The sequence below is a fragment of the Acinonyx jubatus genome, chromosome B2 (genome assembly GCF_027475565.1).
Source record: "Acinonyx jubatus isolate Ajub_Pintada_27869175 chromosome B2, VMU_Ajub_asm_v1.0, whole genome shotgun sequence".
Taxonomy (NCBI): domain Eukaryota; kingdom Metazoa; phylum Chordata; class Mammalia; order Carnivora; family Felidae; genus Acinonyx; species Acinonyx jubatus.
In genome coordinates, this window is record NC_069385.1 from 40,701,923 (window position 1) to 40,717,405 (window position 15,483).

General features: G+C 36.1%; 1 protein-coding gene across 20 annotated transcripts in view; it reads left to right on the top strand.

Annotated features, from left to right (window-relative positions):
* TRDN (triadin) overlaps positions 1–14,776 on the top strand; it is a 385,182-nt gene extending 370,406 nt beyond the window's left edge. For 18 of the 20 annotated variants that reach the window (XM_053222303.1, XM_053222304.1, XM_053222295.1 and 15 more), the window contains 3 exons: positions 6,800–6,841; positions 8,920–8,955; positions 12,370–14,776. In XM_053222303.1, coding sequence (XP_053078278.1) covers positions 6,800–6,841; positions 8,920–8,955; positions 12,370–12,509 — 218 coding nt within the window. In that variant the 3' untranslated portion in view covers positions 12,510–14,776. The remainder of the gene's footprint in view (positions 1–6,799; positions 6,842–8,919; positions 8,956–12,369) is intronic. The other 2 variants (XM_053222300.1, XM_053222309.1) reach the window with 1 other exon arrangement.
* Positions 14,777–15,483: the final 707 nt, after the last annotated feature.

Genomic DNA, 15,483 nt, shown 5'->3' on the forward strand with positions numbered 1-15,483 from the left:
TAACATGCATACGTGTGATAGTGTTGTTAAATTTATTACAGTTATCCAAACTTAGAAGGGACGGTTTTAATATAGAAAAAAAAGAAGAAAGAGAGAAAAAGAGAAGGTAAGAAAGCCAGCAAGCAAACAAGAAAGAAATTGATATCTAAGCTTAAATCTAAAAATTTTACATTTATTGTGTATATCAACTCAGTTTAAAATTTTTCTTTTAATGCAATATTAGCAGTTAATTGGCAAAGGGTTGCTATGATATGTAATAACTTTTGCGTAAAATATATATGGTAGGTGAAAGCGCATACCAGATATTTCTTCTGTAATAATTTTTAATTTGAAGAATTCAGTTTTGCTTTGTCTGTGTTCTGCTTATATCTTGCATTATTTTACTGGTTCCTGTGTTAGAGAAATAAAATTGTTTTTTTTTTCCTCAAAAGGTGACATTTACTCTCTTGTTTTCTCAAATACTTTGATCTATATATAGCCATATGTAATATATGGCTAATAAACTTATTTTTGAATAATTACCTTTCCTTTTGACAGGTTTATGTTTAATTATTTCCTTTTGTTAATGTTGGTTATTTTGTAGAGATAGAATTCTTCACCTGGAGTAGCATTTCTCAATGTAATAGTCTATGGATCCCTAGGGTCTCCAAAATCCTTTCAGGTGACCTGAAACACTTTACATAATAATATTCAACCACTATTTACCTTTATTGCTCTCATTTTTTCATGAGCATACAGTGGAATTCTCCAAAGGCTAAATGATATGTGAGAAAGCCATCACTCTTTCAGCCAAAGAGCTGTTTGCTTGAGAATCCTTATGTTTAAAAACAATGTCTGTTTTAATTTCTGTTACATTAATTATCAATAGACGTAATCCACATAAACAAAAGTTTTTTGAGGTCCTTAATTTTTTAAGACTGTTAAGAATTTCTGTAACCAAAAATCTGAGAACACCCTTATAGAGAATAAGAAATGGAACCAAGATAAGATTGTTTGTTGAGAATGATAAATCTGTCATTTTTACTATAAAGTTTGTTAATTCATATATTAAATCCATGTATTTATAAATACATGTAATTGTACATCATAATAACTGTTGGTACTGCAGCTAAACTGCACATTTCTTTATGTTCTTGGATTTTCTCTCAGCCAAATATTAATTACTGCCCATATTGATGCCATATATATATATATATATCCATATGTATTAATGTTATATACACTCAAACACACACACACACACACACACACACACACACACACACGAGTCTCCTTACTGTCAACATACTGGCTTTTTAAGTTGTATCTGTTTTCAGCCTCATAGAACCAAGGCTACCCTTGACCCCATGCAGACAAAGACTTATCTCCTGAACTTTCCTAAAGTCCCATCCTGCTCTCATTCTGTTTTTGATTAATGGCTGGAGACCAGTCTTGGAGCTCAGCAAAAACTATGAAGCAAAGGGCAAAGAGAATTTCTGATTTTTTTTTTTTCAGGACATTACACTTGATGACAAAATAACACACACACACACACACACACACACACACACACACACACACAGAGGCGCCTGGGTGGCTCAGTCGATTGAAGGTCCGACTTCGGCTACCGTCTCACGTTCGTGAGTTCGGGCCCCACATCGGGGTCTGTGCTGACCGCTCAGAGCCTGGAGCTTGCTTCCGATTCTGTGTCTCCCTCTCTCTGCTCGTCCCCCACACATGCTCTGTCTCTCTCTGCCTCTCAAAAATAAAAAAAACTAATAAAATTTTTTTTAAATAACACATGCACACATATATAAATATGTACATATTTATATATAAATATGTACATATACATATATGTGTACATATTTATATATTTTATAAAATTTATAAAATTATATATATATATATATACACACGCATACATGTAAATTTAAGTGTTGGAACAGACACTTATGTGATATGAAGCAGATTATGGAATTGAGACAAGGAAGACTTGAAAATACAAAATTTAGACCTATCATGATCATTTTATTGTTTTCTTAGATAGCTATCTAAGAACCTCTGTGTCTGTAGCTGTAATTTCATAAGTGTAAAAGAGTTATACAAAAGCCAGACTTTGACATCAGCATGTTTAAAAGGTTGAAATGGTAGCCACACAGACAAGACCTCTCATGTGTTCATGACTGTTATCGTGGAGAAGTCTGATTTAGATAAGAGGACAGAGTCATTAATACTTGTGATTCCTTTAGAATCTAAGTTTCTATATAAATAAAAGATGAAATCTACAGTTTGAAAGTCTGGATAATATTTTCATTCTTAATTGATTAGAATAAGGTTACCTAAAATACAGTGTTTAGGCAAACAGAACAGATATATTTTCATCTTCATTGTTATTATCATTTTCAAATACAGATAAGTAACTCTTCTATTCATCCCACCAGAAAGAAAATGGATTGTTAGAAGAGGGACACTCTTTCATTTCTGCTCTGCACAAGTTCATGGTTTATGCAGCCGGCGATATAATGCATAGGTTCTGAAATCGGAGAGAACTGAGTTTGGGAGGCCAGCCTCTAGAGGTGGAATGGCACAGTGACTAATAACACAATCTCTAAAGCCAAAATGCCTGAGTCTGAATCCCAGGTTTCCCCACTAACTAGCCCTGGGATCTTGAGTCTCTAGCCTTCAATTCTCCTACCTACAAAATGGGAATAGGAATAGTACCCACTTCCAAGGAGGTGAAATATGTTCTCATTTATAAAGTGGTTAGAACAGTGGCTGGAACATAACAGGAATAACATTTATACTATTTGTGAAATAAATATAAATCCTCATTCAAGTGGTTCTGAACCAGGTAGACTGGGGTCCATGGTTCAGTCCTGTCACTTAATTCATTCTGTGACCTCGGACAACACTTAACCCTTCTCTGCTCCATCTATTTAAGAGATTTAAAATAAGAACACCTACCCCACAGAGGGGTTGTCACAATTGAGTGTGATAACACATATGAAATAATAAGGCCCAGCAGATGGTGTTAAGTATTAGCTATCATTGCTATCAGTAAAAGTGAGCTCTTAAATCACTCAGTTTTGCCTATTAACTCAATGCACGTCACTTGTAAACTTTTCCAGACAACTTACCTTCTCTTTCTTCCTTGTAGACACTTTTAGTATCATGACCAACCAACACCACAATTTAACTGCTAGAAAACTAAATTTCCTGTGATGCTCCCAGCTAATGAGTACCTCCTAGGATTTCCTTGTTGCTGGGAGTGGCACCACTATTTTCTTCCAAACTCAGACAGTGCATTAAGGTATCCCTTATTATATAATCTCTTGCATTCACATGTACTCAATCCTATTTAATTGTACCTATGAAGCCTTATTTATACTCAACTCTGTCAGTGATTTCCAATTGCAGAAATCATTGTTTTTATGTTGACTATTAAAATAAATTTCCAATTTCTTTCTCTGAATCCATTCTCTCATATTCTAGTCTTGTTATTGTTACAAAGTACATTAGAACATGATTGCCTTCTTGAATGACCTTCACTGGCTAGGACATTGAGTAGAGAATGCTCAGCCTGACACCTGTCCACATGATAACATTTTCCAACCTTTGCAGATGCACTTCTCCTGCCCTCCTCAACATTCCACCTGCTCCTTGAATCTCTTCTGTTCTTTGCTATATCTAGTCTTTCTTCATATGATTGCCCTCACTTGAAACTTGCCATCTCCCTCGGCCATGTTCCCCTCTATATTAAGGACCCATTCTATTTTATTTATTTTTGAGAGACAGAGCGAGACAGGGACAGAGCACCAGGTGGGGAGGGGCAGACAGAATCTGAAACAGGCTCCAGGCTCAGGGCTGACGGTGCAGGACTCGAACTCATGAGCTGTGAGATCATGACTTGGGCTGAAGTTGGACGCTCAACCTACTGAGCCACGCAGGCACCCTCAAAGGACCGATTTTAAATTAGACTTCCTTTTTTTAATGAAAAGATACTGTTTACTAAGGGACATGTGCAGAAAATGAAATTCATTGTGTTCTAAAATTATACAAAGTATACAAATCACTTTTTAAAAATCAATGCTCTAATAGCTATGATGTTCCAGTCATGAGTTGTGGATAATTCTTCCTTCCCTTCCTTTTCACAAATAAGATGCAGGTACACTCAGATTATCACAGAATCCCAAGGCCTCTAAATAATCTGATTCTGCTTTCCAGTCATTGTCCTTAAGCTTAGGAATGTTTGTCATCCCTGTTTGGCTTGGAGATTGCACTGTCCAGCTTAGAGAACTCCAAGGCAACAAATATCAAATTATTCACTTTTAGCATCTTGAATTGTTTATTCTTCAGACTGGAGTGGGATATCTGCACTGACGTGACCCTAAAAACTGACAAAAGTAAAACATCACATTCCTTATTCTTGTGCAAACTTAGCAAGAAATTGAAACATCTGTCCTATTTGATTCCAAAATTGGGTGTGGCTATTAGATATCGCTATTTCTTGATTTCTTCTACATCTGATCTTAAGTGTATTTCTTCAGATAAACCTTCCAAGGAAAAAAATAAAAATAAAAAATAAATTAAACTTCCTTCATAAAATGTTTTCTTAAAAGTCCATTGGCACATGTTGATCCATCTTTTATGGTAATTATTATACCTTTTTAGAGTCAAGTATTTGTTTTATCCAAACCACCACTCACCTAATCAATGCGCAAGTTATAAAATTAAATGGATTGTAAGTGTGTTATTTCTTTTTTGTATGCTGAGCAGTGACAATTGCGGTACATTCATTATTCCTAGTTCAGTAAATTTCTGTTGCTGTTAAGTTGCTTACAAAGAGACTGCATCTCTATAGCAACTGCCCTAGGCTTGCGGTTTACCTTCTGGTGCCTCTGTTCTCCCGGTTAGCTTGAGCAATTGACATATGACTCACTTCTTGCCAGCTTTTATCACGTAGCTAGTTTATGCTGGGTCAGAATACAGAATTTGGAAAAGAGAAGCAGCTCGGGTGTTTATTCTACCCATATTTATTTCTCCAGGGATAACAAATGAATCCAGAGCATAAACATCTTAGGCTTATGTGTGCTATAATCCTCAAAAATAAAATCTGTATTTCTTGTGTACAAGAACCTTGCATTAGTTTACTTTTATAAACATCCTCCATAAAAATTAGCAGATTCTTGCTACACAATGAAAGTGCAACTATCATTTGGTTCTTTTAAGAACTCTGACATCATTTTAAAAATATAGTTAAGTTACTTCAAAATATCATGTACCCATTTATACCTTTTCTTTATTCATGGCAGCTAACAGAGCAATTTCAGACCATGGTCATTTAATCCAGCGTTTAATTGAGTTAAGCTTGTATTTAAATATTTCTAAACTAGGGGCGCCTGGGTGGCGCAGTCGGTTAAGCGTCCGACTTCAGCCAGGTCACGATCTCGCGGTCCGTGAGTTCGAGCCCCGCGTCAGGCTCTGGGCTGATGGCTCAGAGCCTGGAGCCTGTTTCTGATTCTGTGTCTCCCTCTCTGCCCCTCCCCCGTTCATGCTCTGTCTCTCTCTGTCCCAAAAATAAAAAATAAACGTTGAAAAAAAAAATATTTCTAAACTAATCAGGGTGAAATTTTAGTAACTTCCTGCTCCAGCCCAAATGGATGCTCCAGTCCACAGTTAAGTGACACTGCCAACATCAGGAGCAAGGGACGCTCAACACAAGGAAGCCACGAATGCCCTGAACTAGGTCCTTGGATGAAGTGAAGCCAGTTTGCAACCAACTTACCTGAGACCCAGATGTAGAGAGTAAATTATGGCCAGAGCTGGAGAGGTTCTTTTCTGGTTCAAACTCTGCTCCAGCCTGACAAGGAACAAAACAAACAAACAGCTGTTTTGGGGTCTCAGTCTTGGCCTCCGAGTCCTGATGAGACTTTTTTCACCAAAGTTGCTAATTAAAAAATAAAATTTTTAAGTAGTTTAAAAATATTTACTGCAAAAAAGTGGTCGTAATTTTCTTTTTTCCCATTTTGTCCTTTTACATAATAACATCTCTTTCTAAAGGTCACATTTCTTTCTTATTAGAGAAAATTTGCATACTGACCTATTTTACCCCTTTTCTATTTATTAGTGAGCAGCTGGTATGCAAAATCTGAATAAATAATAGAAAACTGACCCTCTTTCAGATCATTAAGAATGCTAAAAAACTGATGTGAACATTTAAAGATCATTTAAGTATATTTTCTTAGAATTATCTCTGACTTAAAAATCTTCCACATTATTCCACATGTGCCTGTACACAAAACAGCAAGTAATTTACATAATGTAAGCTAAGAGTCATTGTGTATTTGAGCTTTGGTTCAACTTCTAGTGTCTTTTAATTGCCTCTACAATTATCCATCAAAAGACTAAAATCTAATCAGTCCACTAATAAAATATGCTGGCGGATATTTTTCTCAGGATCTAGCTTATGTATTTATCTCCAATGTCCTAAATTCCAGAAGTGTTGGTAGTTTGGGGAAGGAGTGTTAGGAGTCAGAGAGGAGAGCCACATTTGGGAGCATCACTGCAGGTCCTTCTTATCATAGCCAGCTTTTGTCAGCCCTAACCACAGCCTGATACTGTATCCATTGCCCCGCACCCTCTCCCCAAGTCAGAGAAGTTACCTTGTTTGTCAGGAAGTTCTTGTTCATAGAGACACCAAATGCTGAGTTCGAAGAGTAATAGATCTTAAGATTCAAAAACCTTAAATACAAAATTTCTTCTTTGGGAAAGCTGGAAAATAGACCATGGATTGATGTGTCCTTTCTTTACTCTCTAGGAGAAGATCTGGAAGATGTACCGGCTTCAAAGAAAGCTGAAGGTGAACTTGTTGTCTTCAGTGTATTTAGGAGTTTTCTCTTAAGGCTATGATGTTTTGTCTGTTTTATTTAACTATTCTTGATTTAGTCTTTAGCTTTTCCCAAGTAATATTTAGGTCGCAGACCCATTTTTTAGACAAACAGCTTTTTTACATTATTTGGAAAAAAATGCGTATCTTCACATGTTGAAGGCACTAGTTAGACACTGGTTTATTTAAAAGTAAATATTAGATGCATTTATTGTCCAATCTGTTTACAAGAACAATATTTCAAAACCATCATTTCACTATTTTTGAATTGAATGGGGGTGTTATTTGATAGAAAGAGAACCACATAAATGTTTAAAGGTGAAGTTGACATATTTTTATTTAAAAAATGTGAAACAATTTGCCTATACTAACAGCAATGGCTAGAGAAAGGAAGGGAGGAAGGAAGGAAAGAACGAAAGAAGGAAGGAAGGGAGGGAGGAAGAAATGGAAGGAACAAGGAAGGAAGGAAGGAAGGAGGAAGGAAGGAAAGATGGACAAAGGAAGAAAGAAAAGGCTCAAACTTCAGAAAAATATATCACAACTAGATACATAATCTTGAGCAAGTCTTTTCAGGACTAAATTTCTTTATTTGTATTGTAAGAGTTTCAACTGATTTTATTTTATTTTTTTTACTGAAGGGTTTCCAGAGTCCCTAGAGTGGAATGTTATATAATAGATATTTTCTATTATACTTCCAAACTTGCCTATAAACAATAGAGCTTGTGTAAGAGTTGTTCTTGCCATGAAAATATATGTACTATAGCAGTGCCCAGAATTAATTAACAGTGTAGAAAATAGTGTTTTGAGGAAAGACACAAAGAAATGGACACCTGAGTCTTAGGATGATTTACACTTGTCCTAAGATATGTTTTTGAATACTTAATTTTTAGATTTTTTTGAAAACTTGAATTATTAAGAACAATAACTCTTAACATGTTTTTGACTTCTAGACAATTGCTTCTCAAATCATTTTATACATAAATCATCTGACAATATTTTTAAAATGGGATAAATGTGGGTTGGGGCCTAAGAACTACCTTTATATATTAATCTCCAAATAACAGTGAAACTCTTGGAATATGGATCACACTTTGAGAAGAAAGGTCCTTGAACATACTTAGAATTTGCTGAAGTCTAAAACCTAACTTTTGATGAAAGACACATGCATTCACATCTTTGTTACCTTTCAGGGTTTTACAAGAAACCCCCCAAAGCCCAAATGTGAACACCAGTTAATGTGAACACTAGATAAAGGGGTTCAACTAGATAGCTTCAATTTATCCATCACTAGATAAATACATGGCATGTATCACTACAGTAGAGAAATCCATGAGCCAGATGAGAAAAGGGACTAATACAGGACACCAGTCTGCTGATATTCTTTCATGGCAAAGATGATTACTAAAAACTTAAGCCCCTCAAACATTTAGAATTGCTTTGGGGAGGCTGGCTGGCTCAGTCAGTTAGGCATATGACTTTGGCTCAGGTCATGATCTCATGGTTTGTGAGCCTGAGTCCTGTGTCGGGCTCTGTGCTGACAGCTCAGAGTCTGGAGTTTGCTTCGGATTCTGCGTCTCCCTCTCTCTGCACTCTGTCTCTCTGTCTCTCTTTCTCAAAAATAAATAAACCTTAAATTTTTTTTTTAAATTTAGAATTACTTTGAAATATTCATTATTTAGCCCGCTCACTCTTACATGTTATAACTTTAAACATTAAAGACCTCTTCTAAAAAAAGAATATGTGCATCTGCTAGCACTCACCCACCAACATCCAACACATCAGGACCAGTGTTCCTGTTTGAACAAGTACATATTGAACACCACATTGTTTTCTTCCACTGGCTCCTCTTCTGCTACTGGCTCTTAGCTATAAAGTTTAGGGTGAGAGATTGAATAGAATCTGAATAAGAACCTAGAATATATTATAAAGAGGGAATTAGCTCCTGTTTCTTTCATATTGTGCAACCGTTTAGAGATTTTTAGTTCCCTACATATTTGTATAATAGCTGTGAATGTACAAATTATTTACTTTCATATTTTTGTATACACCAGAAGCTGAAGATGTGTATTCCACAAAGAAGCAAAAAAGTAAGTTTATAATTACTTTAAAAATATGAAGTCATTCTATATTAAAGGTAGAAGTATAAACTGGCACTTTAGACCCTTAAGAAGACCAGTATGAGAAGAAAAAGATTTTTAGCACAGACATGATGAATAACATTAAAGTAGGTCATTTATATTTCAAAAATAAGCCCACCACTTTTTGTGTCAGGCAAGAGGCACGTATTTGGAAGAATTACAAAGTAATGACTGAAGTGGCATTTATCGCAGACCATTCTACACAGCTCTGATCCTGTGCACTCTCACTAAACTTGTGCTTCAATATGTGCTACTGTCTGCTTTATAATCAGACAGCTGAAGTGATATGCTGAACTTTCTTATATCAAAGAGAAAAAAAAATGTAGAAATAAGACTCAGCAATTCAATTGCTTAGAAACTCGCTTCTTTTAAGATTGAAAGTTCTTTTTGGTTTTTCTAGATACGTGGCAGGCTCTTAATAGTCTTTGGATCGTTGATTGTAGAATGCAATCAACATGCATGTGCAGTTACAAAATTCAATGTCCAAGATTCTCATCATTCTGATATTTCCAAATTAGATATTTTTCTTCAAATGGTAAAGCAATACATTTTGGATTCGCATTTGCATTAAAGTCATTGCTGGACAGACTAAAAGAAGCAATGTTTGAAATAGGTATGACTGAAGTTCGTTTTGCTTAATGCTTTTAAAGACTAGACATTTATCTGAAGAAATGAAATCAATAATGTTCTCTGGATTCTAACTGCTTCTTTAAGGTGTTTCTGCAGGAAGTTACTAAAATGCCCACTACAACAGCAAATGACTCCTACTCCATATTAATACTTGATTCACTGAGCAAATATTAAGTGCCTACTACATTCCAAGCTCTGCTTCAGATGTTGAGGCGATTGCAGCAAATAAGAGAGGGAGTCATTATAGCCCTTCATATAATCAGGTTTTGAGAAAAACAGTACTTTTCACTATTATTTCAAAAATCTATAAAGTCAATCTGGGCATGTTTCTGGTTTAAACAGGAGTTTCCCAATTATTAACCTACTGGTAAAAATTTGTGGCTATGTCACATAAACAGTTGAAGTCTTTATTTTATAAATAAATATTAAAATATAATTCAAAAGAATACATGGATTGTATCAAGGTCAATTTCCTGTTTGGAATATTGTACTATAGTTTTGTAAAGATGTCACCGTAGTGGGGAAACTGGGTGAATGGTATATGGGAATAGCTCTGTATTATTTCTGACAACTGCAAGCAACTCTATAATAATCTCAAAATAAAAGGTTTAATTAAAAACAAATGAGGGGCACCTGGGTGGCTCAGTTGGTTAAGCTTCCAGCTTCAGCTCAGGTCATGATCTCACAGTCTGTGAGTTCAAGCCCCACATCAGGCTCTGTGCTGACAGCTCAGAGCCTGGAGCCTGCTTTGGATTCTGTGTGGGTCTCTCTCTCTGCCCTTCTGCTATTCACACTCTGTCTCTCCCTGTCTCAAAAATAAATAAAAACATTTAAAAATATTTAAAAAAATAAAATGAACAAATGAATCAATTCAATATTTTTAGCAAAAAAACTCATCAAATATTTTAAGTTTGATTGGGGCATTTTCTGTAGAAAAACAATACTTCCTATTTCCATCTTACTGTCAAATAGTTCTACAGCCTGATATTCCTGAGCCTTTTATATAAGCCTTAACATTTGCAGATGTAATGATATTTCCATTAACAGCCTATCAGCATCAATTAAGTAGATGCTCAGAAATGTGCCCATGTCTAGTACAGTTCAGCTGGAAGGTAACCTGTCCCTGCTGGACTCTTCTACTTTCAGCACTGATGCTGCCATTCATCTTAATGCAGTCCAGCTATTTTTTTAATGTTTATTTATTTTTGAGAGAGAGCAGGGGAGGTGCAGAGAGAGAGGGGGGCAGAGGATCTGAAGCAGGATTGGCACTGACAGCAGAGAGCCCAACCGAACAAACAGTGAGATCATGACCGGAGCCGAAGTCAGTCACTCAACAGACTGAGCCACCCAGGTGTCCCAGTGCAGTCTAGCTTTATTGCCATCCCTGGCAGTGGCCCGTCAAAGCCCCAAGCACTTACAACCTTGGGAGTGGGGGCAGATTGTGTTACTGCCTCTCTTTAAAGCTACAACAGAAAAGAAAATGATTCTGGATAAGATGAAGGGGAAAAGAAAGAACAAAGTCAAGATTTCTCCAAACTACTTTCATCACTGAAAACCAGTGATTCAAGTCAGCTGACACCCAGGGAGATGAAATCAGAATAATTCCTTATTGCTTCCTTTAGCTGCTTAATACCCCTGCTTTGCCTCATTCTATTTCATAAGCCCTTAGGCTGATACGAATTTGGCCAGCTTCACCATATTCCACATAGCAGTCACTTCAACAGTCATTCTCTTTCTTGGCCATTGGCAAAAACTCTGTGGTTCATTAACAGAAGGCAAATAGATAAAATAGAAAGCACTGAAGAGTCAGTAGGTGCCCATGATTGTTCGGAGAAGTTAGAGTCACCATCTCTTAACAAAGCTGCTACCTGGGAGCATTGGGAGCTCATGCCCTTACCCACCACGCTGCACTGCCTTGCTTGGCTTTAACACATTTTCTGTGTTGCTCTCTGCTCTGACAACAGAGCGCCTACCTGGACGCATTGTCGTAAAAAGTATTTTCCGGGTGCCTGGGTGGCTCAGTCGGTGAAGCATCCGGGCTCAGGTCATGATCTCGCGGTTGGTGAGTTCCAGCCCTGCTTAGGGCTCTGTGCTGACAGTTCAGAGCCTGGACCTTGTGTGTCTCCCTCTCTCTCTCTCCCCCTACCCCACTCATGCGATGTCTCTCTCTCTCTAAAATAAACATAAATGTTAAACAAAATTTAAAAAACAGTAACTATGCCATCTCAGGAGAGTAAGGGCAAGTGGAAAGCCTCAAGACTCTAAGACCACAAGGCTCTCTGTGGTTTTATAAAAACATTAAAAGAAACAAGAAAAGTTAGTTATTTTTCATATAGATAAGCTCATGTTTTAAAATCTGTAACTATATAACAGTTTTTCGGAGTACAGTGCACATCAATAGATTCCTATGATGTAAGTACTTTGACTTTCTATGCCAGATAATTTTTATTATCATTTGTTAAGGGATTATTATGTGTCAGGAAAGATTTCAAGTGTTTCACATATATTTACTGATTTAATTTCCACAACATTTCTATGAGGTTTTTGCTATCGTCCTGATTTTACATGTGAGGAATCTAAGACACAATGAGGTTTATTAACTTGATAGTTACTGTCAAGGCTATCTAGCTGAAGAACCCACGTCCACATACATTGTATTATCTGGCTGTGATTTACCTTTGTTCCTGCTCATGTTCTGCTTGTTTTAACAAATTATCATGCTCTCTTCCATAGGCCCCATCAGTTTCTTCCAATGTGTCTACTTGGATGGATACAATGGCTATGGATTTCAGTTTCCTGTCACTCCTGCGCATCATCCCGGAGAGAGCTCTGGCCAACGAAGTTCTCCAGGACAAAAGCAACAAGGACAATAGATACACATGCATGGCCCTTACAAGTGCCTTGAGACTTCGACGATAGGACCTATTGTTTGTCTGCAGTGGCGTAGGCAGTTAAAATCATGAATCTGGGGAGTTTCTCTGAAAATGTTTTACTCTCCTGCCTGACCTACAGAGAAAGGGTGGGCAAAAGGATTGAATGATAAGCAAACATGTTGAAAGATATGGCGCTCAAGAATCTGTTATTTGTGTTTGTTGCTAAGTGTGGATGCTTATATTTTCCTATTTCTATTCACTGTAGAGTTGCTTACAAATTAAAGTTTCCTTAATAACTATCTTTTAAATATAACTGACACAATTACAAAATGGAATTCCTGATTTCAGTTAGATATATTCTTACATGAAAACACAGACTATGCTTTCAGTTTAAGGAGTACAGGAGCCTACACAAAAGCTACTCTTTATGATGTGGATCTCTAAACGCAATTTGCCCACTAAGTTGATGTTTAATAGTTTAGTTTTACTTATGTCGCTTTCTATTTTCGTTGTGGCAATGCTTTAAGAATGGGTAATAGTTTTACCAAAGAGTGCTGTAAGTTCCTTGTGATGCTCTTTTACACAGAATTCAAAATATCTCTGAACTTTGGACATGATAAAATGAGGTAGAAATGTCTGATAAACCTTCTCTCTCAGATTTGTCTTAAATTATAATTAGGACATTCACTCCAGTGGAAATATACCATCCAATTAGGCAGGTCTGGTGAATCATTTGTTTGACATAAAGGCAAATGAGATGTAGTATTTTCAGATTTCTCCAGACTATGTCCTAAAGAAAATGTCACCTGGATGAAATTTTAGTTCAATGAATAAATTTTGGTGACAAATGCAAAGGCATTTCCTTTCACTTAAATAGGATCATTCTGTACAGTTAAATGGGTTTTCTTTCTCAAAAAAAAATATATATGTATATAAATGAATGTCATCAAAATTGAAGAACTATATTTTAACCATAAGTGCTTCAGGAGATGTCTTACTTGTTTTTTCGTTAAGTGGTTATCAGCACCAATAGAACAAATGACAATTTTTAACTTACTTGATGATCACTGGGAATGACTATTATGGCTTTGTCATCTTTTTGTCTTCTGGTGATATGAACACTTATGTTCTTTACCACATTTTTCTATCAACTTTAAAAGTCATGCCACTGTGGCCTTAATCGTGTTTACAGTTGCAACTCAACTTACGACAAATGAACTCAGGAAATAAATTAAGTTATCCTTTCTGGCATTATAACTACCCTCTGCTGAGGTAGCCAGAGCCAATACTAGCCAAGTGACTTATTTTCAACAACTATCAAGTTCTTTAAGTCTAATTTAGAACTCTGATTTACTAAAATATTAGGCTAGGGCATCAGTAACACATTCAGTATTAATAATGGATTTTCAGTGACTTCGGTGAAAAGAGTTGGTCTCAGGCACCTGCTGGTAGATCTAACTCACACCACAAAAGCCAACATTACAATGAACCAAGATTAATGACACTCTTTTGGGGGGACCTAGAGTGTACAACTCAGGACTGACCAGATGGTATCATCTTGCAAAGCTTCTTCATGTAGCAATGAAAACTTGTGGAGGGGACAGTTGGTAAAGTTTATTGCTCAACTGCTCCTACGGCTTCTTCAATTTAATGAAGAAGGGAATAGAGAGCAAATATGACAGTTGTTCAGATTTCATAGAATGATTTATCCATTCTTTCATTCAATGACTATGTATTAAGTACTTACTCTTTCTAGGACACTATGTTAGGCACTGGACTATGTAAGAAAAATACCAGAAATAAATTCTGTTCCCAGTGCTATCTTGACACAATGTGTGCCCTTGGAAAATTTACTAAATATACTGTGCTTGTTTTCCTATGTGTGAAATAGGGATTTCAAGACAAACAACAACCTGATACCTCACAGATGTACTGTGGACACTGACAACATATCTTAATATGAATATGATGTCAAAATAAATTTCTGAAATAATACTTTGGATGTAGTGCTAATTTTTCCTCCGAGTGCTTTTCTACATTGCATCATTGCATCTTTCATTGTCATTATAAAAACTATTTAATAAAAAGTAAAATATGCCAATTTATTGTAATTGGAGTTTAAACAAACCAGTTAAGATGTAAACAACGTTAATAATAATTAAAGTTTATCTGCTTAAAGTTACAATGATGATAGCACTTCAAAAATACTAACTAAACTCTCATCTGTTTGTATGGTTCCATCAAATAAAGTGTTTCTAGTCCTTCAAGTTTGTGCTTTACATTTTAAAAGGAAAAGATAAATGGTTGGATTAAAAGTTTTTGTCTTTAATAGGGAACTCACAATTCATGTCATATTGGTCATAAATACGTAAGCATTTAATAATTGTTTTAGTTCTCCATTTTGTCCAAATGGTATGAGATACACACTCTCTCCCACACTTCACTTCTCTTAATAGATGAAGATCTGTAGAAAATTGATAATTATGGGGTACCTGGGTAGCTCATTAGGTTAAGTATCTGACTCTTGATTTCAGCTCAGGTCATGATCTTACAGTTTGTGAGCTTGAGCCCCACATCAGGCTCTGCACTGACTGTGTGGAGCCTACCTGAGATTCTCTCTCTCTCTTTGCCCCTTCTCCTGCTCATGCTCGATCTCTCTCTCAAAATACATAAACATTAAAAAATTAAAAGAAAATTGATAACTATGTAAGGTTTTTATTTATGTTTAGTTTTCATAAAATATGATAAACCATCATTCAAAAGGGGCAAGTCTTTTTCAGAATAATTCCAATGAAAAGCACCAATATATTGATTCATTCTGGTATATCCCTGTAAAAACTCCTCTTAGAAATTTTTGGAAATTAAAACTGTGTTTCCTTGAGTTATTATACTGGAAAAAGGCAAAGAGAATAATGAATGTTATTACTGATAGAAAACTCAGGGACCATCTAGTTCAACTGGCACATAGAGAAAA